The sequence below is a fragment of the Salmo salar genome, chromosome ssa16 (genome assembly GCF_905237065.1).
Source record: "Salmo salar chromosome ssa16, Ssal_v3.1, whole genome shotgun sequence".
Classification (NCBI taxonomy): Eukaryota; Metazoa; Chordata; class Actinopteri; order Salmoniformes; family Salmonidae; genus Salmo; species Salmo salar.
In genome coordinates this window covers 2231116-2257980 of record NC_059457.1, presented here as the reverse complement: position 1 = coordinate 2257980, position 26865 = coordinate 2231116, and the positions used below count along the sequence as shown (strand labels likewise).

Here is a 26865-nt window from a genome sequence, read left to right as displayed (position 1 = left end):
AGAAACCATCTCAGGGAAGCTCATCTGCTTGCTCGTGGTCCTCACTAGGGTCTTGGCCTGACTACAGTGAGCAAATGCTTAACTTTGGTGGCCACTGGCACGCTGGAGAAGTGTGCTCTTCACAGATGAATCCCGGTTTCAACTGTACCGGGTAGATGGAAGACAGCGTATATGGCGTCGTGTGGGCGAGCAATTTGCTGATGTTTACGTTGTGAACAGAGTGCCCTATGGTGGAGGTAGGGTTGTTATGGGCAGGCATAAGCTACAGACAACGAACATAATTGCATTTTTGAAAGCACAGAGATACCGTGATGAGATCTTGAGGCCCATTGTCATGCCATTCATCCGCCGCCATCATTTAATGCTTCAGCATGATAATGCACGGCCCCATGTCACAAGGATCTGTACACAATTCCTGGAAGCTGACAAAGTCCCAGTTCTTCCATGGCCTGCATACTCACCAGACATGCTCTGGATCGACGTTTACGACAATGTCTTCCAGGTCCCGCCAATATCCAGTAACGTCGCACAGCCATTGAAGAGGAGTGGCACAACATGTCACAGGACACAATCAAAAGCCTGATTGCGATGCATGAGGACCCTACTTTTTTTTGACCTAATTTATTTATTTAAATTAACTGACTTCCTTATATGAACTGTAACTCAGTAAAATTGTTGCGTTTATATTTTTGTTCAGTGTATTTGAAGACCACTGACCTCTCATTGAACCTTCCCACCACGTCCTGATGGGCCTCAGTCCTGTAGCGAGAATGAACATCCTGGGGAAGAAACATACAGTGCATTCAGGAAAGGATAAAGACTAAGACTAGACTTTGACATTTTGTAACATTACAGCCTTATTCTAAAATGGATTCAATTCTGTTCTCAATCTACACACAATAACCAGGTTTTTAGAAACGTTTGCAAATCTATAAAATAGAAATTACTGACATAAGTATTCATACCCTTTGCTATGAGACTAAATTGAGCTCAGGTGCATCCTGTTTCCATTGATCATCCTTGAGATGTTTCTACAACTTCATTGGAGTCCACCTGTTGGTGGACTCCAAGAATGGGAGACACTGCCCAAATACACGTGTGCCAAGCTTGTAGCGTCATACCCAAGAAGACCCGAGTCTAATCGCTGCCAAAGGTGCTTCAACAAAGTACTGAATACAGTGTATAAAGTCAGAACACCTGCTGTCTCAGCCACTTCCTGTCACCAAGGGAGTACCCAGAGGGTCGATCCTAGGCCCCACCCTCGTTGTCACGTTGTGTTGCTGCCATGCTGTGTTGTCATGTGTTGCTGCCATGCTGTTGTCGTCTTAGGTCTCTATGTACTGTACTGGTGTCTCTCGTCGTGGTAAGTTTGGTCCTATATTTAATTTTTAATCCCATCCCCCGCTGGAGGCCTTTTGGTAGGCCGTCATTGTAAATACGTTTAATTTTATTTAACTAGGCAAGTCATTTAACAAATTCTTATTTACACCGGCCAAACCTGGACAGCGCTGGGCCAATTGCGTGCTGCCCAATGGGACTCCAATCACGGCCGGTTGTAATACAGCGTGGAACCAGGGTGTCTGTATTGACGCCTCAAGCACTGAGATGCAGTGCCTTAGACCACTGCGCCACTTGGGAGCCCCAAGTCAGTTCTTAATAACTGACTTGCCTAATTAAATAAACATTTTAATGTGATTTCAGTTTTTATTTTGTAATAAATTAGAAGAATGTCTACAAACGTGCTTTAGCTTTATCATTATGGGGTATCGTGTGTAGATTGATGTGGGGGGAAAAAACGATTTCATCCATTTTAGAATAAGACTAACATAACAAAATGAGGAAAAAGTCAAGGGTTCTGAATACTTGCCAGATGCACTGTAAAACAGCAATATTTAGACAACAGTAGTCTTAAACTGGCTCTAACCCAGCAAGGATTAAAGAATACATGAGTACACAGTTCACTGAAAACATCTATGGGGCCTTACCATAGTCATTGTGTACAGCTGCTTGAGTGAGTTGACCGTCCTGAGAAGAATTACCACGATCCCTCCTCCTTCCACAGTCTCCACAGTTCGAGCCAGGAGATTGGGAGTGAGAGCCTCAAAGTCCTGTGTGAGAGAGAACGAGAGACAACAACAACAAAAATGTTCAGTGCAAATCTGGAGAGTTGAACACAAGGATTGTTAGATGTCGGGTGTTGACAGCCAGGACAACAAGAAGAAGAACAACAAGCATGTCTCACCTGCAGGATGCACATGCCGTAAGTGTTTCCAAGAATCTTGTGTGTCTCGTTGTAGTAGCAGTAGCGGATGTTAGTGGCAGCAACAAACAGCTCAAAGGGGTCATCTTGCTTAATGTTCAGAGTGCCCGTCTTGATCTTCTTCTGGAGCTGACGCATGCGCTTCTTCCGGTTGCTGTTTAAAAGACGAAAGAGCAAAATGAATTAACTCCCTTCAAAAACATTCCTACTGCAAGACTTCCCTCTCTAGCCTGGTCGTGTACCATCTGGCCATGACAATTAGTGCTGCAAACTCTCACACATTGGGCGTAAGACACGCGCATTTGACCTTCTCACACCTCTTATTTCTCATGCATTGAAACAAGTACTGCTTTTATTTTCTAATGAACCCAGTTCATATTCAGTGTGTTAACTTCTCAGCTGTGCCTCTAAATCATTTTGAAATCAGAGCATATGGGCCTGCAATTCTACATCTGAGGGATGGAAGCGGGAGAACAGACCGTGGCTTGGGGGGGGCTGAGGTACCTGATGATCTTCTTGTGTTGTAGGTGTCCTGGAGGGCAGGCAACGTGAACCCAATGGTACGTTCGGCTGAGTGTACCACCCTCTGTAGTAGTGCCTTGGGGTCAGCGGTGGAGTTGCCGTACCAGGCTGTAATGCAGCCCGACAGTACGCTCTCGATGGTGCTCCTGTAGAACACTGAGGGCCCTCGGGGACAGGCCAAATTTATTCAGCCTCCTGAGGTTGAAGAGTCGCTGTCGTGCCTTCTTCACCACGGTGTCCGTGTAGTTTGACCATTTCAGCTCCTCTGAGATGTGTACGCCTTTTTTGAATGTCAGAGCCCTGTTGACGAGGATGCCTGGTTCCTCGAAGTCCACAATCAGCTTTTTTATTTTGCTGACGTTGAGGGAGAGGTTATTTACCTGGCCCCACACCTCCTCCCTGTAGGCAGTCTCTTCGTTGTTGGTAAATCTGGCCTATTACTTTTGTTTCGTCAGTGTACTTCACAGCATGTGATACTAGTGATTTAATCCACCACTTGCATGAGCCCAGATCCATAGGATACATTATTCACCTCGTTTGGACATTGACAATTTAGCAATAGATTTATTAGGCTGTAAGAGTGAAAAGGCCGCATTCAGGAGGAACTTTGGAAGGGTGAACTGATTTGTCTAACTAGGAACATTATTTTGCCCAAACAGATTGTGAACCCAAGTTTGGAACTGATTCTAGTCGGGGGACAATACTTTGAAAGACAATTTGGGTTGGTGTAGGGGCAGATTTAGGTTGTCATCTTGTCTTCAGGAGATTTTCTGTTTAAATTATTTTGACTTTCACAATAGCTAATGTAAGTCATTAGAAAAAAAAACATGCAACAACAGGCAAAAATATTGACATTAATAAAATGATGGGGAAGAACGCTACTAGTGTGCTCATCTCCGCAAGAACACTAGTGTTATTCCCCATACTACTATTTATTTAACTTAGCCTTATTACACCAGCAAAATTGGTATGTGAAATTTGCCAACTTGTCTTAAATAAAAAATAAAACGCAATGAGGGCATTGCATTTTTGTAAGCATTTTTGGACAGTGTTGAATATAAGCTACGGAAAGTATTCGGAAAGTATTCAGAATCCTTAACTTCTTCCACATTTTGTTACGTTACAGCTAGGGCTGTTACGGTGACAGTATTACCGCCACACCGCCGGTCACAAGTCATGAAGGCAGTCAAATTTCACATGACCATTAAGTCAAGGTAATTAGGTTTCTCCAAGCTCTGATGCTACTGATGGTCATTAGGAGCCTACAAAACTTGCTAACTGCCTGGTACTCAGCACTCTATTGTCCCTCTAATCACTTTGACGTCAATGCAAATGTGATGGAAAATCTAATCAAACACTTCATGAGCTCATGTTGCATTAGAGGCTGACCGATTATGATTTTTCAACGCGGATACCGATTATTGGAGGACCAAATAAAAGCCGCTGCCGATTAAATCTGCCGATTTTTGTTGTTGTTGTAATAATGACAATTACAACAATACTGAATGAACACTTATTTTAACTTAATCAATACATCAATTTGGCCTCAAATAAATAATGAAACGTGTTCAATTTGGTTTAAATAATGCAAAAACAAAGTGTTGGAGAAGAAAGTAAAAGTGCAATATGTGCCATGTAAAAAAGCTAACATTTAACTTCCTTGCTCAGAACATGAGAACATATGAAAGCTGGTGGTTCCTTTTAACATGAGACTTCAATATTCCCAGGTAAGAAGTTTTAGGTTGTAGTTATTATAGGATTTATAGGACTATTTCTCTCTATATGATTTGTATTTCATATACCTTTCACTATTGGATGTTCTTATAGGCACTTTAGTATTGCCAGTGTAACAGTATAGCTTCCGTCCCTCTCCTCGCTCCTACCTGGGCTCGAACCAGGAACACATCGACAACAGCCACCCTCGAAGCAGCGTTACCCATGTAGAGCAAGGGGAACAACCACTCCCAAGTCTCAGAGCGAGTGACGTTTGAAACGCTATTAGCGCGCACCCCGCTAACTAGCTAGCCATTTCACATCGGTTACACCAGCCTAATCTCGGGGGTTGAAGTCACAAACAGCGCAATGCTTGAAGAATTGCGAAGAGCTGCTGGCAAACGCACGAAGGTGCTGTTTGAAGGAAAGCTTACGAGCCTGCTGCTGCCTACCATCGCTCAGTCAGACTGCTCTATCAAATATCAAATCATAGACTTAATTATAACATAACAGAGAAATACGAGCCTTTGGTCATTAATATGGTCGAATCCGGAAACTATCATTTCGAAAACGAAACGTTTATTATTTCAGTGAAATACGGAACCGTTCCGTATTTTATCTAACGGGTGGCGTCCCTAAGTCTAAATATTCCTGTTACATTGAACAACCTTCAATGTTCTCATAATTATGTACAATTCTGGCAAATTAATTACAGCCTTTGTTAGGAATAAATGGACTTCACACAGTTCGCAATGAGACAGGCAGCCCAAACTGCTGTATATACCCTGACTGCTTGCACGGAATGCAAGAGAAGTAACACAACGTCACATCCCTAGTTATAAGAAATTCATGTTAGCAGGCAATATTAACTAAATATGCAGGTTTAAAAATATATACTTGTGTATTGATTTTAAAGAAAGGCATTGATGTTTACATTGGTGCAACGACAGTGCTTTTTTCACAAATGCGCTTGTTAAATCATCCCCCGTTTGTCGAAGTAAGCTGTGATTCGATGAGAAATTAACAGTCACCGCATCGATTATATGCAACGCAGGACACGTTAGATAACTACACATGGTTGATGATATTACTAGTTTAACTAGTGATTATGTTAAGATTGATAGTTTTTTAATAAGATAAGTTTAATGCTAGCTAGCAACTTACCTAGGCTTCTTGCTGCCCTCGCATAACAGGTAGTCAGCCTGCCATGCAGGCTCCTCGTGGAGTGCAATGTAAGGCAGGTGGTTAGAGCGTCGGACTAGTAACCGGAAGGTTGCAAAAACGAATCCCCGAGGTGACAAGGTAAAAAGCTGTTCTGCCCCTGAACAAGGCAGTTAACCCCCGTTCCCAGGCCATCATTGAAAATAAGAATGTGTTTTTAATCTGACTTGCCTAGTTAAATAAAGGTGTAAAATAAAAAAAAGTGTTTAAAAAATAATACAAATCGACATCCAAAAATACCGATTACCAATTGTTATAAAAACTTGAAATCGGCCCAAATTAAATCAGCCATTCAGATTAATTGGTCGACCTCTAGCCACAATAATGGAATTTGCGGTTTCCTTCCAAATAAAAGTATGTCACTAACAGTGATGCAAATTAACCTGTTAGGGCTAGGGGGCAGTATTTACACGGCCGGATAAAAAAACGTACCGATTTAATCTGGTTATTACTACTGCCCAGAAACTAGAATATGCATATAATTATTGGCTTTGGATAGAAAACACCCTAAAGTTTCTAAAACTGTTTGAATGGTGTCTGTGAGTATAACAGAACTCATATGGCAGGCAAAAACCTGAGAAGATTCTGTACAGGAAGTGCCCTCTCTGACCATTCCTTGGGCTTCTTGACTCTCTTTATTGAAAACTTAGGATCTTTGCTGTAACGTGACACTTCCTACGGCTCCCATAGGCTCTCAGAACCCGGGAAAAAGCTGAATGATGTCTTTGCAGCCCCTGGCTGAAAAACATTAGCGCCTTTGGTAAGTGGTCTATCAGAGGACAATGAGACTGAGGCGCGTGCACGAGGCAACCCCATGTTTTTATTTTCTCTGTCTTTGAACTAAAACAACGACTCCCGGTCGGAATATTATCGCTTTTTTTTTACGAGAAAAAATGGCATAAAAATTGATTTTAAACAGCAGTTGACATGCTTCGAAGTACAGTAATGGAATATTTAGAATTTTTTTGTCACGAAACGCGTCGGGCGCATCACCCTTATTTACCCTTCGGATAGTGTCTTGAACGCACGAACAAAACAGAGGATATTTGAACATAACTATGGATTATTTTGAACCAAACCAACATTTGTTATTGAAGTAGAAGTCCTGGGAGTGCATTCTGACGAAGAACAGCAAAGGTAATAACATTTTTCTTATAGTAAATCTGACTTTGGTGAGGGCTAAACTTGGTGGGTGTCTAAATAGCTAGCCGTGATGGCTGAGCTATCTACTCAGAATATTGCAAAATGTGCTTTCACCGAAAAGCTATTTTAAAATCGGACATATCGAGTGCATAAAGGAGTTCTGTATCTATAATTGTTTTTTGTGAACGTTTATCGTGAGTAATTTAGTAAATTCACCGGAAGTTTGCGGTGGGTATGCTAGTTCTGAACGTCACATGCTAATGTAAAAAGCTGGTTTTTGATATAAATATGAACTTGATTGAACAAAACATGCATGTATTGTATAACATAATGTCCTAGGATTGTCATCTGATGAAGATCATCAAAGGTTAGTGCTGCATTTAGCTGTGGTTTGGGTTTATGTGACATTATATGCTAGCTTGAAAAATGGGTGTCTGATTATTTCTGGCTGGGTACTCTGCTGACATAATCTAATGTTTTGCTTTCGTTGTAAAGCCTTTTTGAAATCGGACAGTGTGGTTAGATTAACGAGAGTCTTGTCTTTAAAATGGTGTAAAATAGTCATATGTTTGAGAAATTGAAGTAATAGCATTTCTAAGGTATTTGAATATCGCGCCACGGGATTACACTGGCTGTTGTGTAGGTGGGACGATTTCGTCCCACCTAGCCCAGAGAGGTTAATACAAATAGAATTATACCATCATTTTATTTTTAAGGCTAACCGCAAATTCCACTATTGTGGCTAATCCTTATTGTGGAGAGCTTCACAGATGGGTCCGACCACCATTAATCAAATAAGAATCGTCTTATAAATTTGGGTTATTTTAGATGACACCTAGCTATATAGTTAGCTAGCTAGCTAACTATAGCTACTGAAACAGATTGTCGTTTTGCTATGTTTTTGGGGAAGAACATTGTTTGCATCCATGAGCCAGCCAGCTTTTTTTTTAATGACCAGCACTGTAGGTGCGCGTGACAACTTTACAGCATCATAGCATACGTATCGATGAATCGTTGCGACATATGAAATACGAGTGATAGTGTAATAACTACGCTAAAAAATAATGAACACGTTAAATTATGTGACGTGCAGTCATATTCAGGCCCTGATTGGTCAACAAGCTTATTTGACGTCAAATATTGTTGTCAATCCTGGTTGAGAATGAAACGGCTGAACAAATGAACAATGAAACAGCACAGCAAGTAAGTGAAAGAAATAGGTTTTGATTATGTTTTACTGGTAATGGGGACATACGTAAATGCCAACAAAATAACTTTTTGGTCAGTGTGGTGTGTGTGTGTGTGTGTGTGTAACCTTTATTTAACTAAGCACGTCAGTTAAGAACAAATTCTTATTTACAATGATGGCCCAGATGACGCTGGGCCAATTGTGCACCACCCTATGGGACTCCCAATCACAGCCGGATGTGATACAGCCTGGATTCGAACCAGGGACTGTTTTTACGCCTCTTGCACTGAGATACAGTGCCTTAGACCGCTGCGTCCATGTGTGTCTGTGTGTGTAACTATTTAACTGTACTAGAATGCTTAAAAGGCCGCAAAAATTAAATATCGGCATCGGTTTTTTTTGCAAGGAAAATATCGGTGCGCCACTAGTTTACAATGCACATTAATGACATCTACTGGTCAGCAATAAATAGCAACATGTGATTATCAGTACCTATCTTTCAAAAAACTGAATCTACGGCGTAATTTTGAATGCTTAAGACAGAAGCTTATACTATATTAAATCAAACTAATTATTTGAACAGCAGTGCAGAAGGTGTGGTTTCACACAACTGTATTGAAAATAGTGTGCCTTTAACAGGATTCGACCTCATACCCCTGAACGTTCCATAGTTACCAACTCTACCTGCTAAGCTACCAGTAGAGGTCGGTGTTTGAAAGCAGCTTAAATCGAAGAAAAGCTCCGGAACCACAGCGAAATCAGTGGGATGACGCATTTTGCAACACACGGGAGAAGGGGGTAGCTCTGTGGTTAGAGGGTTGATTGAGCTGTGTTGAATTGAGCTAAATGTAACGCAAGAGTTTGGACTTGTTGTTTTTAAGCCAGAGGATAAGTCTGAGTCGTATTTCACAACAAATACTTCTCGAATTTTCAGTTATAAAAAACTGCCGATTGTGTATATTTGATTAAAGTATTGATGAGGATGGGTGTACTGTTGCATGAGTGTGCTTACTGAGACGGTCACTGATATTGGCTTCCCACATCATTGCCGGACAGTAGTGCTTGTCAAGCGGGAGTGAAGGGCACTGTGTCCCAGTGTTGTTGCCGTTTACGCCCTCCTCATTGAGTAGTTGACTGTATGTATCTAAGTAAGTAATGGTGACATCTAGATGGTCATCAATATTAGTTATTTCTTGTGTAGGCTGCTATCCTACTCTAAAAAAAAATTATCTGAGGGAAACAATTGATGATGCGTAGCTCCTGCCGGCTACACAACCACGATACCAATTAGGAGCGCTTCAAGTCAGCAGGCACAACACCAGAGCACTGGTCACCACTATGAAGCCAAATAGCTGCCAAGATAGGGCCCAAGGCAAATGACTTGTGTGAGAATGCTATTATAAGACACAGAAGAGCCTTGTCTAGAATAACCGCCTGAGCTGCAAAATAGATAGCAGAGTAAGCCTAAATCATATTTACCATCTAAATATGCCATGCTGTTGAGTTATTTAATGGCCATATAATTGCATAATTTATTTGTATAGCCACACGGGGCTACTGTGGTGATCATGTAACTTAATTAATCACACTTTCCCACTATTTGGGAGCACGGACTGTAGGCCTTATATTAGGCATTTTGACTTTTGTATTTGCCAATTCCACTCTGTATGTAGGCTTGTTTTAGCTATTTGCGTTGCACAACCCCATCACGCAGAGGCCATATCCATAAATGAGACAAAACTAAATATTGATAAAGTCTTGGCTATAACCGGTCCTGAGCCAAATAGCCAAGGGGTACCAAACGGTCAAGACTATCTATATCCTATTCTTATTGCCAGATCTGTTTTCCCTATCAGCCAACTATTTTCATTCAAATGTATTTTGAGGCCTATGAGCGAGGAGGAGGCCTATAATAAAAAGTTTCAAACACAAATAAATAGACTTACAAAATTATTCCGTAAGACACCAGTACCCTAAATGATAGCCTACAAGCTGTTTTTTTATTTGGATAGGCCTAAATTATACATTTCATTTTTAAAGTCATAGGCTAAAGAACATTGGAGAAGCTCGATAATTTTGAGTCGCACATTATTTTTTTTGGATTAGACTGTCCTATTGTCTTTGATTTAGTTCCTACTGCAACGCAGACAAATGACTGAATGGATGACATACTGACTGAACTGAATGAAGGATTAATTAAATGTAAGAATATGTTGGAATGATGAGTTGCATGTTCTGCACTTTATTTGGCTAGTAGGCAAATAGTCATTATACCCTAATGTTGGCCTGTGGCTGCATGCCTCCAGAAGAGCATCTTCTGGAGGCATGGGGGGGGGGTGCTTTTCCGAAGGCGCATGGTGATCACAAGCGCTTCGACTGGGCAGCAGTGTCACGATTGAGGGCCTATACGGAGACTACCTAAGACCACGGAACAGAGTTATTGTAAAATGTGGTAATAAGCTTATGCCAGACTTAGCCTTCATTTAACCTATCCCTTGATAATTGCAAAGTTCATATGTTCATGAGCCGATTCATATCAATAATTTCAAATCATTTTAAATTCATGTGTTGTGAAGCTAGCCAAAATAGGGATTAAGCACTTTGTGGACTTTGTGGTTAGCCTTCAAAATAAAATTATGTCATTGACCAGCAATGCAAATGAATACAAATAGTAGAATTATGCCATAATTGAATAGATCGTGCTAAACGAGGTTGGAATGTTGTTATATAAATCAAAAGACAAAAATCTGTTGAAATCACACTGGATGTATTATACTTTAGAATTGCATTGGGGCATACTTATTTTTATTTCACTGTACAGCCTTACCTATGGATTGTGGATCAATGACATGGGGTATCAGTCTTCTCAGTGACACCCAGAAAACAATAACATTGTCGCTCTTATTACGGGACTCTGAAACAACTGAATTGAGCCACATTTATTGTCAACCTATGTGTATTGAACACTATTCCCGAGGAAAACAATACTGCGTGGATGTTTTGGAGTCTGATAACTCTGAGGAGGACATTGGGGAAAAATGTCTTGGTTATTGAGTAGACTGATACCCAATCCTTAGCTAAAGCTGTACAGTACAATATGAATGTCAATACACACAATAAGCTGACTGGGGAAGTGATTTCACAGAGTCACAGTCCCACGATAAGAGCTGATACCCCATTTCATTGCTTCACATTCCAACCTTGTTTAACATTATCTAGTCTAAATATGGCATGATTCCACCAATTGTTACCTTCTGGATCACTTCGAAAATGATACAAATTCCACTGTTGTGCCTAATCCTTATATGTATTACAACACATTTTTATTTATCGTTTATTTAACTAACTTATTTAACAAATTCTTATTTACAATGATGGCCTACCGGGAACAGTGGGTTAACTGCCTTGTTCAGGAGCAGAAATAAAGATTTTTACCTTGTCAGCTCGGAGATTCGATGCAGCAACCTTTTTCTGTTACTGGCCCAACGCTCCAACCACTATCCTACCTGCCGCCCCAAACCTGGTCCGGTCGAGCATCACTAGCCAGATGAGGCTATTGGGCAACAGGGTTAAGTAGCAGGCTAGCTATTTATTTTCATGAACTGAAGTTCAATTTCAAGAGGTGAACAGCTAATACTTACAATGATTCCTAAATCACTGCTAAGAATAATGAAAATGACTGCAGTTTCTACTGGTCATTGTTTTCAGGCTGGTTGTATTGGTGCTGGCTAGGTGCCAAGACAAAGCTAGCTACCCCAGAAGTTGTGGTCGAACAAATTACTTATTACCAAGGTGGGATTGTAAACACACAGTTCGTGGCCGGTGTTTGCAGATATTGTTCGTCCAGCTTTGACAGTGTTACTGATGGCGCCTGGCCTGCACGTGCAAATTCAGAACACACAACATTATATAATAGAACCGTGTTAACGCGTCAAATAGTGTTATTTGACGTGTATCTTTTTTTGACATGCAAAGACCCAAACAGCGTTCCATAGACACACGGGTTGAAAATGCATGTGATCAAACGAAGCATCGACGTACTTCTGATGTGATACACTGCGTCGAAGTTAGCTGCATGCCTCGAAGCTCGAGTATCAAAGTAACAACACTAATTAATGACACAGCACTGCCTTCTGTTTTATAGCCTAAATAGAGCATGATACGATCGGGGACCAGGCTAATAATCCTTAAAAAGACAAGTAAACATAACTCAAGGCATCGTGTAGGGTATTATTTACCTGCTGAAGCCCAGCTCTTTCTTATAGCACCAGAGGACAGATGGTCTGGCTCTGACTGCGGCTTTGGACAGCATGTGGTGCAGGATGACTACCTGGATGAAGTTAAATTGAACATGGATTACAGATGAGAAACACTTCTGGGCTGATATCAATGTCTTAATCATGTACATGTTAAAGTAGACATTTTTACCTGGTCTCTGCCATGGTCCCCGACCACCACGAACATGGTGCGGTGTTGCTCGGAAACGCCATTATCTATCTGGACACGGATCCTGTTGTCTATCTTCTTCCGAAATGTTGCCATGGTGGTCCCTGAGGGCGAAAAGGAGTAAGGCTGCTCCAGTAAGGGTGGGGACTATTTATGATGTAAAGCTAGACAGTTTTGTCAATGGGCATATGGGTACAACATGGCAGCGGCACAACAGTAGTTCATCAATTAGCTGTTCACATCCCTTAAATCCTACAGATTATTTATGTTATGATTTATTTTTCTAGCTAGCAGGTATACAACTCTCTGGTTTAAGATATCGTTCTTACCTGACGTAGTTGATAAACCCACCAGTGTTTAATCCTAATAAAACGAATGAATGTAGATGAAAATACGACAAAACTCTGGAAGCAGTTAGTTTAGTTTAGTTTACATGCTGCCATCAATCCGATAAACTCACGTGGGGTCGGCGGTTCTGAAGGACCCTGCTATGACGTCAGAACTATGCGACAAAAGTTCACGAGCAGTCTAACCAAATGCCTGAAGGTAAAATGTTAACAAACCTGAAATAAACAAAACTTACTCGCAAGCAATGAGGTGAAGAAACGCGTGAATATATAAATATGACTGATATTTCTAAATATGTTCATGATAGTACAATACCAAAGATTATGGATATACTGACAAATACACCTCTATCCTCTAGCGGACCGACGGGCTGTCTCGCTACCGCCTTTCCCGCTTGGTGGATGCATTTCATTATTGCAATCAATTGTTTAATTATATACAATTATCAACTTACATCCCTACATCAAACATGTCTAACAGTAGGCCGTCATTGTAAATAAGAATTTGTTCTTAAATGACTTGCCTCGTTAAATAAATAAAAAATACAACAATTTATAAACAAGAAATTACAAAATACGTACAACAAAATATAACATAAAAAAATATACACTGCTCAAAAAAATAAAGGGAACACTTAAACAACACAATGTAACTCCAAGTCAATCACACTTCTGTGAAATCAAACTGTCCACTTAGGAAGCAATACTGATTGACAATACATTTCACATGCTGTTGTGCAAATGGAATAGACAACAGGTGGAAATTTTAGGCAATTAGCAAGACACCCCCAATAAAGAAGTGGTTCTGAAGGTGGGGACCACAGACCACTTCTCAGTTCCTATGCTTCCTGGCTGATGTTTTGGTCACTTTTGAATGCTGGCGGTGCTTTCACTCTAGTGGTAGCATGAGACGGAGTCTACAACCCACACAAGTGGCTCAGGTAGTGCAGCTCATCCAGGATGGCACATCAATGCGAGCTGTGGCAAGAAGGTTTGCTGTGTCTGTCAGCGTAGTGTCCAGAGCATGGAAGCGCTACCAGGAGACAGGCCAGTGCATCAGGAGACGTGGAGGAGGCCGTAGGAGGGCAACAACCCAGCAGCAGGACCGCTACCTCCGCCTTTGCGCAAGGAGGAGCAGGAGGAGCACTGCCAGAGCCCTGCAAAATGACCTCCAGCAGGCCACAAATGTGCATGTGTCTGCTCAAACAGTCAGAAACAGACTCCATGCGGGTGGTATGAGGGCCCGACGTCCACAAGTGGGGGTTGTGCTTACAGCCCAACACCGTGCAGGACGTTTGGCATTTGCCAGAGAACACCAAGATTGGCAAATTCGCCACTGGCGCTCTGTGCTCTTCACAGATGAAAGCAGGTTCACACTGAGCACGTGACAGACGTGACAGAGTCTGGAGACGCCGTGGAGAACGTTCTGCTGCCTGCAACATCCTCCAGCATGACCGGTTTGGTGGTGGGTCAGTCATGGTGTGGGGTGGCATTTCTTTGGGGGGGCCGCACAGCCCTCCATGTGCTCGCCAGAGGTAGCCTGACTGCCATTAGGTACCGAGATGAGATCCTCAGACCCCTTGTGAGACCATATGCTGGTGCGGTTGGCCCTGGGTTCCTCCTAATGCAAGACAATGCTAGACCTCATGTGGCTGGAGTGTGTCAGCAGTTCCTGCAAGAGGAAGGCATTGATGCTATGGACTGGCCCGCCCGTTCCCCAGACCTTAATCCAATTGAGCACATCTGGGACATCATGTCTCGCTCCATCCAACAACGCCACGTTGCACCACAGACTGTCCAGGAGTTGGCGGATGCTTTAGTCCAGGTCTGGGAGGAGATCGCTCAGGAGACCATCCGCCACCTCATCAGGAGCATGCCCAGCCGTTGTAGGGAGGTCATACAGGCACGTGGAGGCCACACACACTACTGAGCCTCATTTTGACTTGTTTTAAGGACATTACATCAAAGTTGAATCAGCTTGTAGTGTGGTTTTCCACTTTAATTTTGAGTGTGACTCCAAATCCAGACCTCCATGGGTTGATAAATTGGATTTCCATTGATTATTTTTGTGTGATTTTGTTGTCAGCACATTCAACTATGTAAAGAAAAAAGTATTTAATAAGATTATTTCATTCATTCAGATCTAGGATGTGTTATTTTAGTGTTCCCTTTATTTTTTTGAGCAGTGTGTATATATATATTTCTAATTTCTGTCATATTTCTTGAAATTAAAATTCTAGTTCAATCGTATTCACTCATTAATGATTCAGGAAGATGTTCTTTTTTTTATTCACTATGGATATCTAATTTTGGGAATAGAATTCTGGACATTTTTGCAATCTACTTTGAATTTGCAATGAGGGTTGTTGACGTCAACCAACGGTTTTCAATGGAGAGATGCTATGCTACTAGCTTCATGGCATGAATATGCACAGCCATCTCAAGGTATTGGAGTGGCCATCACAAAGACCTAACCTCAATCCTATAGAAAATTTGTGGGTAGAACTGAAAAAGCGTGTTCGAGCAAGAAGGCCTACAAACCTGACTCAGTTACACCAGCTCTGTCAGGAGGAATGGGCCAAAATGCACCCAACTTTTATAACTCCGATATATATTGTTTCCTCAAAGTTGCCGGGATGTCACGTGTCTTGCTTCTAAGTACACTCGTAACAACTTAAGCGTTACAAAACTTCTATTCGATCAAATAAAACTGACGTAGCATATAAGCCATACATTTTTTGTTGACCAAATTCAACACTCATTGACCTCCATGCAAAAACTCATGGCTTGGTGGGCGAAACGAGGAAAAAAAAGACCACCTGCTGGAGGGAGACAGGTTTTCTGCCGAGTTGAGCCTCTCCTCCCCTCTGACAATACTAAAAAGAGGGGTTATTTTAGCAATAAGGCCCGAGGCGGTATATGGCCAATATACCACAGCTAAAGGCTGTTCTTAAACACGACACAACGCCGAGTGCCTGGACGCAGCCCTTAGCCGTGATATATTGGCCAGATATCACAAACCCCCAAGGTGCCTTATTGCTATTATAAACTGGTTGCCAACGCAATTAGAGCAGTGAAAATAAATGTATTGTTGTACCCATGGGATACGGTCTGATATACCACCGCTGTCAGCCAATCAGCATTCAGGGCTAAAACCACCCAGTTTAAAATATTGGTTATAACCAGACCGCCTCATCTCTACACTACACCAGAGAGAAAAATAAAGAGGCTCAATTCGGCAGAAAATCTGTCTCCCTCCAGCAGGTGGCGTTTTGTTGTTTCTCCCACCAAAGCAATGAGTTTTTGTATGGAGGTCAGTGACCGTCTCAAATTTGGTCAACAAACAAATGAATGGCTTATTTGCTACGTGATGTTTATTTGATCAAATAAATTGTGTTATGTGACATCCCGACAACTTTGAGAGAAAAAAATGTCTATGCATATTCATGGCATGAGGCTAGTAGCATAGCATCTGTCTCCTTTGAATACAGGCGGTTGACGTCAACAACCCTCATCGAATATTAAAGTAAATTAAATATTAAAATATATAAAGCTAACTCTCTCTCCTCTGCTCTCATCCTTCTAGACCTATCTGCTGCCTTTGATACTGTGAACCATCAGATCCTCCTCTCCACCCTCTCCGGGTTGGGCATCTCCGGCGCGGCCCACGCTTGGATTGCGTCCTACCTGACAGGTCGCTCCTACCAGGTGGCGTGGCGAGAATCTGTCTCCGCACCATGCGCTCTCACCACTGGTGTCCCCCAGGGCTCTGTTCTAGGCCCTCTCCTATTCTCGCTATACACCAAGTCACTTGGCTCTGTCATATCCTCACATGGTCTCTCCTATCATTGCTATGCAGACGACACACAATTAATCTTCTCCTTTCCCCCTTCTAATAACCAGGCGGTGAATCGCATCTCTGCATGTCTGTCAGACATATCAGTGTGGATGACGGATCACCACCTCAAGCTGAACCTCGGCAAGACGGAGCTGCTCTTCCTCCCGGGGAAGAACTGCCCGTTCCATGATCTCGCCATCACGGTTGACAACTCCCTTGTGTCCTCCTCCCAGAGTGCTAAGAACCTTGGCGTGATCCTGGACAACACCCTGTCGTTCTCCACTAACATCAAGGCGGTGACCCGATCCTGTAGGTTCATGCTCTACAACATTCGCAGAGTACGACCCTGCCTCATACAGGAAGCGGCGCAGGTCCTAATCCAGGCACTTGTCATCTCCCGTCTGGATTACTGCAACTCGCTGTTGGCTGGGCTCCCTGCCTGTGCCATTAAACCCCTACAACTCATCCAGAACGCCGCAGCCCGTCTGGTGTTCAACCTTCCCAAGTTCTCTCACGTCACCCCGCTCCTCCGCTCTCTCCACTGGCTTCCAGTTGAAGCTCGCATCCGCTACAAGACCATGGTGATTGCCTACGGAGCTGTGAAGGGAACGGCACCTCCATACCTTCAGGCTCTGATCAGGCCCTACACCCAAACAAGGGCACTGCGTTCATCCACCTCTGGCCTGCTGGCCCCCCTACCTCTGAGGAAGCACAGTTCCCGCTCAGCCCAGTCAAAACTGTTCGCTGCTCTGGCACCCCAATGGTGGAACAAGCTCCCTCACGACGCCAGGACAGCGGAGTCAATCACCACCTTCCGGAGACACCTGAAACACCACCTCTTTAAGGAATACCTAGGATAGGATAAAGTAATCCTTCTAACCCCCCCCCCCCCTTAAAAGATTTAGATGCACTATTGTAAAGTGGTTGTTCCACTGGATATCATAAGGTGAATGCACCAATTTGTAAGTCGCTCTGGATAAGAGCGTCTGCTAAATGACTTAAATGTAATGTAATGAATATTCATAAAGAGGATTGCAATAATGAGATGTATCCAACAATCCAAAGAAAGAATAGGCGGGAGCTAGACAGTAGCGCCACTTTGTGTATGAAGACTCCTTTGGTACATGTCTTTCTGCCCTGACAATGTCAGTATATCTATAATCTTTGACTACACTTAATAAAATCACCACTTCAAGGTCTTTCTCAACAAGTAACCCACCATAGTAAAGCGGTTTAATTTAGTCTCTGAGCTAATAAGAAGCGTAGATAGGAAATGTAGTCTTGATTCATCCATGTTCCCTACCCTGCTCTCAGATTGTGTCGTTTTCTACAGAGAATGCAATACACTGCACTTTCCATCATAAGTCAAAACCATCTTGTCTAACACTGGCAACACTTTCACCACCCAACAATAAAGGACACTGGACACAATCACAACAAATCATGGGTAATGCAACATCTTTATTGAAACTCTTGAAGCAACATCAATTTACAAACTGAGGAATTGGGAGCTTCTTTTATAAACATAACAAAAATGCTTTTTAGAACAAAGATGATATGTGAACAAAACAAAAAAAAGGGGGGGACTGGGCAAGAGAAAGAAACACTCCCGGGGGCTCGGACCAGCAGTGGCATGTTTTATTTTATAAAAAAAATAAATCAATGAAATCTTTCAAGTTTACAGGCTTGCTTAAAACCGTTGTAACACTAAGGATTTACAGATCGGCTTGTGTATTCAGTCATTTTAAAACATTCATCTTTTTTCAATATCAAAGCAAAAGCCAGGAAAAATACCACTGATGATAAACAAAAAGGACAAATAAAAGTGATGGGGCAAAATGCATTCTGGATATCTTGAATGTTTAGTGTGGTGTGGAAAGTTGTCAGTCAAAATCTGTTCCAGTCGTTCCTTACCCCACCCCCACCTTGGCCCTGACCCTTCAATTTGCCCCACCTAGGAAAAATATAACCAAGTAAATAAGTCCACCACTACACCGTTATACGTACCAGACGTTTCTGCAAACATTGAAATGTTAGGGCCAAGGGGAAGGGGTGAATTGGGACAGTCAAACACAGGCCCGATCAGGACCTCATGGCCTGGGCATTGCCTCCTCGAGACATCCCTCTGGATCCCTGGCCTGCTCCACGCTTGTAGTTCTGATTATAACCATCCTGAAGCAGGGAAAAAGAAAGCCTTACTACTAACCGTTCTTATAGAATACTCCTACATAGATTCCTAACAAATAAAAGGAGACGATCCAGTGATGCCCCCTATAAGGCATGTAATGCAACAACTCCTTTAGATGCCTAACAGATATGAGACAATCCAAGATCCCCTATGGTAAGGGCGGGCCAACTTCCCAGACCTAGATTAAGCCTACTCTTGAATTCGAAAAATAATGCTCAACGGAGAAACTCCCCCAATTGAAAGTACTTTTAATTCCATGGCTTAAATCTGTGTCCGGGAAGCCGGCCCTGAGCATGTTAGATCAACATCCACCCCAAGCCGTCCTCCAACCCTGTGTAAGTGATAAGGTCAAAGGTTATTTACCCCCCGCTGGTAGTTGCCACCATTGGAGTAGTCCCGAGTGGTGTTGAACTGAGGCTGTTGATATCCAGAGTTTGGAGTGTTGGCGAAGGGAGGCCGGTAACCGTCATATCCACCTGGAATGGATTATTACACTGCAGTTAGACGCAGTCATTCAGTAAAAAAGCATAGGTTGTTTCTTTCGCTTATTAAACAGCATCAAGACCATGATGACACCAACATGTGCAACAAGCATGTCATATCAAATGTCAGACGAGTTGAGATCAAATCCAAAAGATGTAGGCTTTTTCTCCCATACACAACACTCAGCTCAATCCATCTATTTAACTAACTACACTACAGACAAGAGAAAGCTCTAGTGTATCTTGAGGCTGATGTGTGGCCCTGCACAATTTAGTTTGTGACAGTAAAGGACAGGTCAGGCTACCGTACCTCTGAATCCGTTGGAGGGGCCTCTGTATCCGTTGACCATGCCGCGGGCGTTACGGGGGCCTCCGCGGGTCATGCCTCTGCTGTTGTAGAAGGACTGGGCCTGGCGACCAGCCGCGGGGATGAACCCTGGACCCTGCTGACCCGGCTGCTGCCCCTGGGGCAGGGCCTGGCTGGGCAGGGATGGGTCCTGGGAGTGGAAGGCACCAACCACTACAGACAGGGAAACATAGTTTGAGTAAAATGGCCTTAAGACAGTCATAATAAAGTTAGTGAAATATCCTTTCCACACCATCTAGCGCTGTTCAACCTGTTCACATTGCCCTTTTCAGGACCGCTCCAGTAGCACTATGGTAAATGCATAACCAGGCCAGTGTGGTACAGCTCGACTTGGTTTTGCTCTGTAGTATGACAAGGGGAAAAATCTGCTCCAGCCCTGCTAGCTCACCAGACTGCAGCTGGTCTGTCTGCATCTCTGTCTGCTCCACAGGGAGCTGCTGTGATTGGCTGCTGAACCCCTGCTGGCTGTAGCTGTTCTGGTATTGGCTGGTCTGGGTCAAGGCTTCCGCCTCATTGGCCGGCGGGACAGGGGCATTGAGATTGAACACCTGAGGGTGGGGAGCAAGGTAGCCTGATTAAAACAATGGTGTGCGGAGTGTTCAGCCTGGTTTAACAATGCTAGGAACAATTGTCACTCACAGGCTTATCAAGAGTTAAAGCTACAATCTGAGATTTGTGTTTCAGCCCAATACTATCCCTGCCACCATCACAGAATGGTTTGGAGTGCTGTAAGAATCCCAGTTAAACGCTTCCAGTTCTGAGAGTAGGTTGCATATGAGTGCTGGCAGTGGTAGTAAACAGAGATTCTGCACTATAAGCATTGTCATGAAAGGGCCAATCCGCAGTTGAAACAATGGTAAGAATTTTGGTAAGAATTACCTCAACTAACCTGTACCCCCGCACACTGACACTGTACCGGTACCCCCTGTATATACAGTTGAAGTCGGAAGTTTACATACACCTTAGCCAAAAACATTTAAACTCAGTTTTTCACAACATTTAATCCTAGTAAATTAATCCTAGTAAAAATTCCCTGTCTTAGGTCAGTTAGGATCACCACTTTATTTTAAGAATGTGAAATGTCAGAATAATAGTAGAGAGAATGTTTTATTTCAGCTTTTATTTCTTTCATCACATTCCCAGTGGGTAAGAAGTTTACATACACTCAATTAGTATTTGGCGTCTCTGTCTCAATGTGTGGCGTGTCTCTCTCTGTGTGGCGTGGCGTGTCTCTCTCTCTCTCTGTGTGGCGTGGCTCTCTCTCTCTCTCTGGGTGGCGTGTCTCTCTCTCTCTCTCTCTCTGTGTGGCGTGTCTCTCTCTCTCTCTCTCTCTCTCTCTCTCTGTGTGTGGCGTGGCGTGTCTCTGTGTGGCGTGGCGTGTCTCTCTCTCTCTCTCTGTGTGGCGTGTCTCTCTCTCTCTCTCTGTGTGGCGTGGCGTGTCTCTGTGTGGCGTGGCGTGTCTCTCTCTCTCTGTGTGGCATGGCGTGTCTCTCTCTCTCTGTGTGGCGCGTCTCTCTCTCTCTCTCTGTGTGGCGTGGCGTGTCTCTGTGTGGCGTGTCTCTCTCTCTCTCTCTGTGTGGCGTGGCGTGTCTCTGTGTGGCGTGGCGTGTCTCTCTCTCTCTCTCTGTGTGGCGTGGCGTGTCTCTGTGTGGCGTGGCGTGTCTGTGTGGCGTGTCGTCTCTCTGTGTGGCGTGTGTCTCTCTGTGTGGCGTGTGTTGCGTGTCCTCTGTCGCGTGTCTCTGTCTGCGGGCGCGCCTGCCTGTGTGGCGTGTGTCTCTCTGTGTGTCTCTGTCTGTGCGGGCGCGCCCGCCCGCCTGCCTGTCTGTCTGTGCGGGCGCGCCCGCCTGCCTGCTCTGTCTGTCTGTCTGTGCGGGCGCGCCCGCCTGCCTGCCTGCCTGTCTGTCTGTGCGGGCGCGCCCGCCCGCCTGCCTGTCTGTCTGTGCGGGCGCGCCCGCCCGCCTGCCTGTCTGTCTGTGCGGGCGCGCCCGCCGCCTGCCTGTCTGTCTGTGCGGGCGCGCCCGCCTGCCTGCCTGTCTGTCTGTGCGGGCGCGCCCGCCTGCCTGCCTGTCTGTCTGTGCGGGCGCGCCCGCCCGCCTGCCTGTCTGTCTGTGCGGGCGCGCCCGCCCGCCTGCCTGTCTGTCTGTGCGGGCGCGCCCGCCCGCCTGGGCGCCCGCCTGTCTGTCTGTGCGGGCGCGCCCGCCGCCTGCCTGTCTGTCTGTGCGGGCGCGCCCGCCGCCTGCCTGTCTGTCTGTGCGGGCGCGCCCGCCGCCTGCCTGTCTGTCTGTGCGGGCGCGCCCGCCTGCCTGCCTGTCTGTCTGTGCGGGCGCGCCCGCCGCCTGCCTGTCTGTCTGTGCGGGCGCGCCCGCCGCCTGCCTGTCTGTCTGTGCGGGCGCGCCCGCCTGCCTGCCTGTCTGTCTGTGCGGGCGCGCCCGCCGCCTGCCTGTCTGTCTGTGCGGGCGCGCCCGCCGCCTGCCTGTCTGTCTGTGCGGGCGCGCCCGCCGCCTGCCTGTCTGTCTGTGCGGGCGCGCCCGCCGCCTGCCTGTCTGTCTGTGCGGGCGCGCCCGCCTGCCTGCCTGTCTGTCTGTGCGGGCGCGCCCGCCGCCTGCCTGTCTGTCTGTGCGGGCGCGCCCGCCCGCCTGCCTGTCTGTCTGTGCGGGCGCGCCCGCCTGCCGCCTGTCTGTCTGTGCGGGCGCGCCCGCCTGCCTGCCTGTCTGTCTGTGCGGGCGCGCCCGCCTGCCTGCCTGTCTGTCTGTGCGGGCGCGCCCGCCGCCTGCCTGTCTGTCTGTGCGGGCGCGCCCGCCTGCCTGCCTGTCTGTCTGTGCGGGCGCGCCCGCCCGCCTGTCTGTCTGTGCGGGCGCGCCCGCCCGCCTGTCTGTCTGTCTGTGCGGGCGCGCCCGCCTGCCTGTCTGTCTGTGCGGGCGCGCCCGCCTGCCCGTCTGTCTGTGCGGGCGCGCCCGCCTGCCTGTCTGTCTGTGCGGGCGCGCCCGCCTGCCTGTCTGTCTGTGCGGGCGCGCCCGCCCGCCTGTCTGTCTGTGCGGGCGCGCCCGCTGTCTGTCTGTCTGTGCGGGCGCGCCCGCCTGTCTGTCTGTCTGTGCGGGCGCGCCCGCCTGTCTGTCTGTGCGGGCGCGCCCGCCTGTCTGTCTGTGCGGGCGCGCCCGCCTGTCTGTCTGTCTGTGCGGGCGCGCCCGCCTGTCTGTCTGTGCGGGCGCGCCCGTCTGTCTGTCTGTGCGGGCGCGCCCGTCTGTCTGTCTGTGCGGGCGCGCCCGTCTGTCTGTCTGTCTGTCTGTCTGTCTGTCTGTCTGTCTGTCTGTCTGTCTGCCTCTCCGTCTGCACGCGCGCGCCTGTCTGCCTGCCCACCCGACTCTACCCGCCCGACTCTGCCCGCCCGACTGCCTGACAGATGAAATCGAAATTAATAAAAATGGATGAATAAAGACAGTGAAAGAAAAAAACTCAGACAGACCATTTGAACAATATGGAAATACAATAACGATGATGAACATTCAACTCAAGACTCCTGCCTGCCTGCCAAAGAGAGACTGTTTGCGTTTTGACTAAGGCCTTACTGTCTGCATGGACTGGAATGGTGCTGCATTGACATTGATGCCGGAGATGTGTGGGGGTTTGGAGACGTTGACAGACTGGAAGACCTGCTGCTGCTCTGATGACAGGGACATGGATGCCTGGGGAGAACAGTACATCAGATACACTGATCCTGTACTCAGGTTGGTAAGAGTGTGGCGCTAGTAACACAAAAGTTGTGGGTTCAATTACCACAGTGAGTCGATCATTTCTTTTTTTGTATGTGTACATGATCACAAGTCAACTGCAAGTTACTGTATAATGGATAAAAGTGTTTGCTAAGTGGCATGTATTATCCTTTTATAATTTTTTACCTGGATAGTGTCGATGGAGTCCGCATGTGGGCAAGGTTCTGGCTTGTGTGATGACTGGTACATGGGGCATGGCGTGGCGTACGACTCAGGCGTGGGGGACACCATGGGAACCTGGGGATGAAGGAGCGGACTCATTCAGACATCAAGATTCCTAACCTCTTCACCACAGAGGACTGCCCCATTTAAAACAGATCAAATGCATCTTCCAACCTCACTGGAATTATCACTCATCTAAAATACCTTTGACTAATCCAGACAAGTCATATCAGTGATTACTTAAGGGTGCATTTTAGGGCCTCCCGGGTGGCGCAGTGGTCTAAGGCACTGCATGCAGCTGTGCCACCAGAGATTCTGGGTTCGAGCCCAGGCTCTGTTGCAGCCGGCCGCGAACGGGAGGCCCATCGGGCGGCGCACAATTGGCCCAGCGTCGTCCAGGTTACGGAGGGTTTGGCCGGCAGGGATATCCTTGTCTCATCGCGCACTAGCGACTCCTGTGTCGTGTCGGGCCGGGCGCAGTGCACGCTGACCAGGTCGCCAGGTGTACGGTGTTTCCTCCGACACATTGGTGCGGCTGGCTTCCGGGTTGGATGTGCATTGTGTCAAGAAGCAGTGTGGTTTGGTTGGGTTGCGTTTCGGAGGATGCATGGCTCTCGACCGTCGCCTCTCCCGAGTCCATACGGGAGTTGCAGCGATGAGAGAAGACTGTAACTACTACCAAATGGATACCACGAAATTGGAAAAATTAAAAAGGGTGCATTTTTAAAGTATTTGAACAAGGCCAACTTTATGTTATTAAAAGAAGCCCCTGCCATCATCCTTTAATAATATCACCTGCATGGGCTCAGGCTGTACCGGGACGGTGTTGTGTGGTGAGAGGCGTGATTTTGGATGGACTGGGGGACAGCCCAACTGAGGAAGGTCCATGTTCTGAGCTGCAGGCTTCATGGGCTGGGCTGACACGATGGCTGGGTCAATGAGCTGGCCATCAAACTCCAGCATAGAGTCCTGAGGGAGGAAGCAGAAAATATGGCTGAATAACAAAACTCTTCCCTTTATTCCTCACATCTTTGATTCCTTGATCTTCTGACAACTCCACAAAGTTGTGAGGGAAGCAAACAATGTTATTATGGCACTATGCTGAATATGTGACTGACTAAGGTTCAAAGCCATGGTCCCCTATAAGCCACTAGATCCATGGTCCAGGCCCAGGCATTAGCTTGGACCAAATGCCTAGTATTCAGGTCCAAACCGCCTCACAGCAACCACAGCTAATGGCTAGACTTTAGCTCAGTGGGCTAACAGTCTTGAAGAGGGTGGTGGTTCGAATCCTCACCTGCATGAAGTTGTAAGGCCCCTGCATCTGTGACAAGAGGTCCTGGACTGCCTGCTTCCTGACCACCGGGGGTGTGACTGTGGGTGTGGCCACATTCAGGGAGTGGGTCTCCAAGTCATTGGGGGGAAGGGCCGACTGTACAGGCTGTTGCTGGATGACACTCACCAACTGAGGGGGAAGAACAAGAGGCAAGGCCAGAGGCTGTATACCCTATGAAAGTACCCTTCTGTATCCAGTCCCATAATCTCTTCACTAGACGATTACATAAAATGGTAATTTAAGATATAGTCCAAATTACACTTTTTGAAACTTGGGTGACATCTTAATTCTTAAACGTAACATATCTTGATAAAAAGGAATCGGGTATGACTAAATCAATACATGAATACAAAATGTAATTTTATATACATCTCCTGCTGCTTTGATCGCATGCCGGAGGACTTACAGGACGGTAAAACCCGTTAGTTACGGGCCGTTTCACAAGTTTTATATTAGATGACACCGTTTTATTTTTTACTGAATGTTGACAGCCAAAACTTTAAAATGCAAAACATTTTTTGTCTCTGAACAGTTGATGTTGAGATGTATCTGTTACTTGAACTCTGTGAAGCATTTATTTGGGCTACAATCTGAGGCTGGTAACTCTATGGAACTTACTCTCTGCAGCAGAGTTAACTCCGGGTCTTCCTTTCCTGTGTCGGTCCTCATGAGAACCAGTTTCATCATAGCGCTTGATGGTTTTTCCAACTGCACTTTAAGAAACGTTCAAAGTTCTTGACATTTTCCAGATTAAGACATGAAGATCAGTCAAAGTAATGGACTGTCATTTCTCTTTGCTTATTTGAGCTGTTCTTGCCATAATATGGACTTGGTCTTTTACCAGATAAGGGCTATCTTCTGTATACCACCCCTACCTGGTCACAACACAACTGATTGGCTCAAACACATTAAGGAAAGAAATTCCACAAATTAACTTTTAAGAAGGCACAGCTGTTAATTGAAATGCATTCCAGGTGACTACCTCATGAAGCTGGTTGAGAGAATGCCAAGAGTGTGCAAAGCTGTCAAGGCAAAGGGTGGCTACTTCGAAGACTCTCCAATATAAAATATATTTTGATTTGTTTACAATATGTTTCCATGTGTTATTTCATAGTTTTGATATCGTCACTATTATTCCACAATGTAGAAAAATAAGGACAAATCCTTAAGTGAGTAGGTGTGTCGAAACTTTTGACTGGTACTGTATAACTACAGAATTAAAACAGATCCTGCTTCTGTTGCCTGTGAGCGTTTGTTTAATAGTCTACTGCCTCTACGAGCACCAAACATCACGCATGTCGGATAAACAACTTCACCATTTCGTCCGTTTTTAATCTTTGTTCATCTGTAAAAGGCTTCACACTTTTTTTGTTTGAACAGCCTCTGGTATTATTGATAATTTATCTAGTGTTGTTTACAATGTTTCAAATTGTCAGAAAAACTATATTCATAATAATAACCCTTATTTTTCTTGATCTCCTTATTGTTATTATGATAATCGTCATTATAATAATAAGTAATGTCATTATAACTAGTAGGCTTAGAATAGAGCAGCCTTGTATAACCAGCTGTAGGCCTAAGAACAATAGTTATACAATAGTCAATCATAAAACTTTTCATGTCATCACACAGCGTACGAGTTGTTCATGATTTGAAATGCAATCAAGCATTTAAAGTTAAAATAAAGCGACCATTTAATAATAAGCGTAAACAAATAAACCGTTTCATTTTGTAAAATTGCATTCAGGAATGAATGCAACTTTAGTATTTTCTGTAATAAAGTCTTTACAAAACTTTATAAACACTCTCCGGTACACTTATAATTTATTTAGTGTCGTTATCATTGTTCCAAACGGTCAGAAAGATTACAATATAATTTAA

At 45.2% G+C, this 26865-nt stretch overlaps 2 protein-coding genes across 9 annotated transcripts in view; both read right to left on the bottom strand.

Annotated features, from left to right (window-relative positions):
- nat10 (N-acetyltransferase 10) overlaps window positions 1–13005 on the bottom strand; it is a 37969-nt gene extending 24964 nt beyond the window's left edge. The window contains exons 1-6 of the mRNA XM_014147631.2: window positions 12824–13005; window positions 12477–12598; window positions 12287–12378; window positions 2243–2414; window positions 1986–2108; window positions 718–779 (exon numbers count right to left, since the gene is read on the bottom strand). Coding sequence (XP_014003106.1) covers window positions 718–779; window positions 1986–2108; window positions 2243–2414; window positions 12287–12378; window positions 12477–12590 — 563 coding nt within the window. The 5' untranslated portion in view covers window positions 12591–12598; window positions 12824–13005. The remainder of the gene's footprint in view (window positions 1–717; window positions 780–1985; window positions 2109–2242; window positions 2415–12286; window positions 12379–12476; window positions 12599–12823) is intronic.
- Window positions 13006–18120: 5115 nt separating this feature from the next.
- The window catches only part of caprin1b (cell cycle associated protein 1b), a 33660-nt gene continuing 24915 nt past the window's right edge, over window positions 18121–26865 (bottom strand). For 6 of the 8 annotated variants that reach the window (XM_014147627.2, XM_045696836.1, XM_014147629.2 and 3 more), the window contains 8 exons: window positions 24946–25146; window positions 24444–24617; window positions 23613–23723; window positions 23283–23399; window positions 20105–20264; window positions 19660–19869; window positions 19231–19343; window positions 18121–18851 (listed from right to left, as the gene is read on the bottom strand). In XM_014147627.2, the coding sequence (XP_014003102.2) occupies window positions 18762–18851; window positions 19231–19343; window positions 19660–19869; window positions 20105–20264; window positions 23283–23399; window positions 23613–23723; window positions 24444–24617; window positions 24946–25146 (1176 nt within the window). In that variant the 3' untranslated portion in view covers window positions 18121–18761. The remainder of the gene's footprint in view (window positions 18852–19230; window positions 19344–19659; window positions 19870–20104; window positions 20265–23282; window positions 23400–23612; window positions 23724–24443; window positions 24618–24945; window positions 25147–26865) is intronic. The other 2 variants (XM_014147628.2, XM_014147630.2) reach the window with 2 other exon arrangements.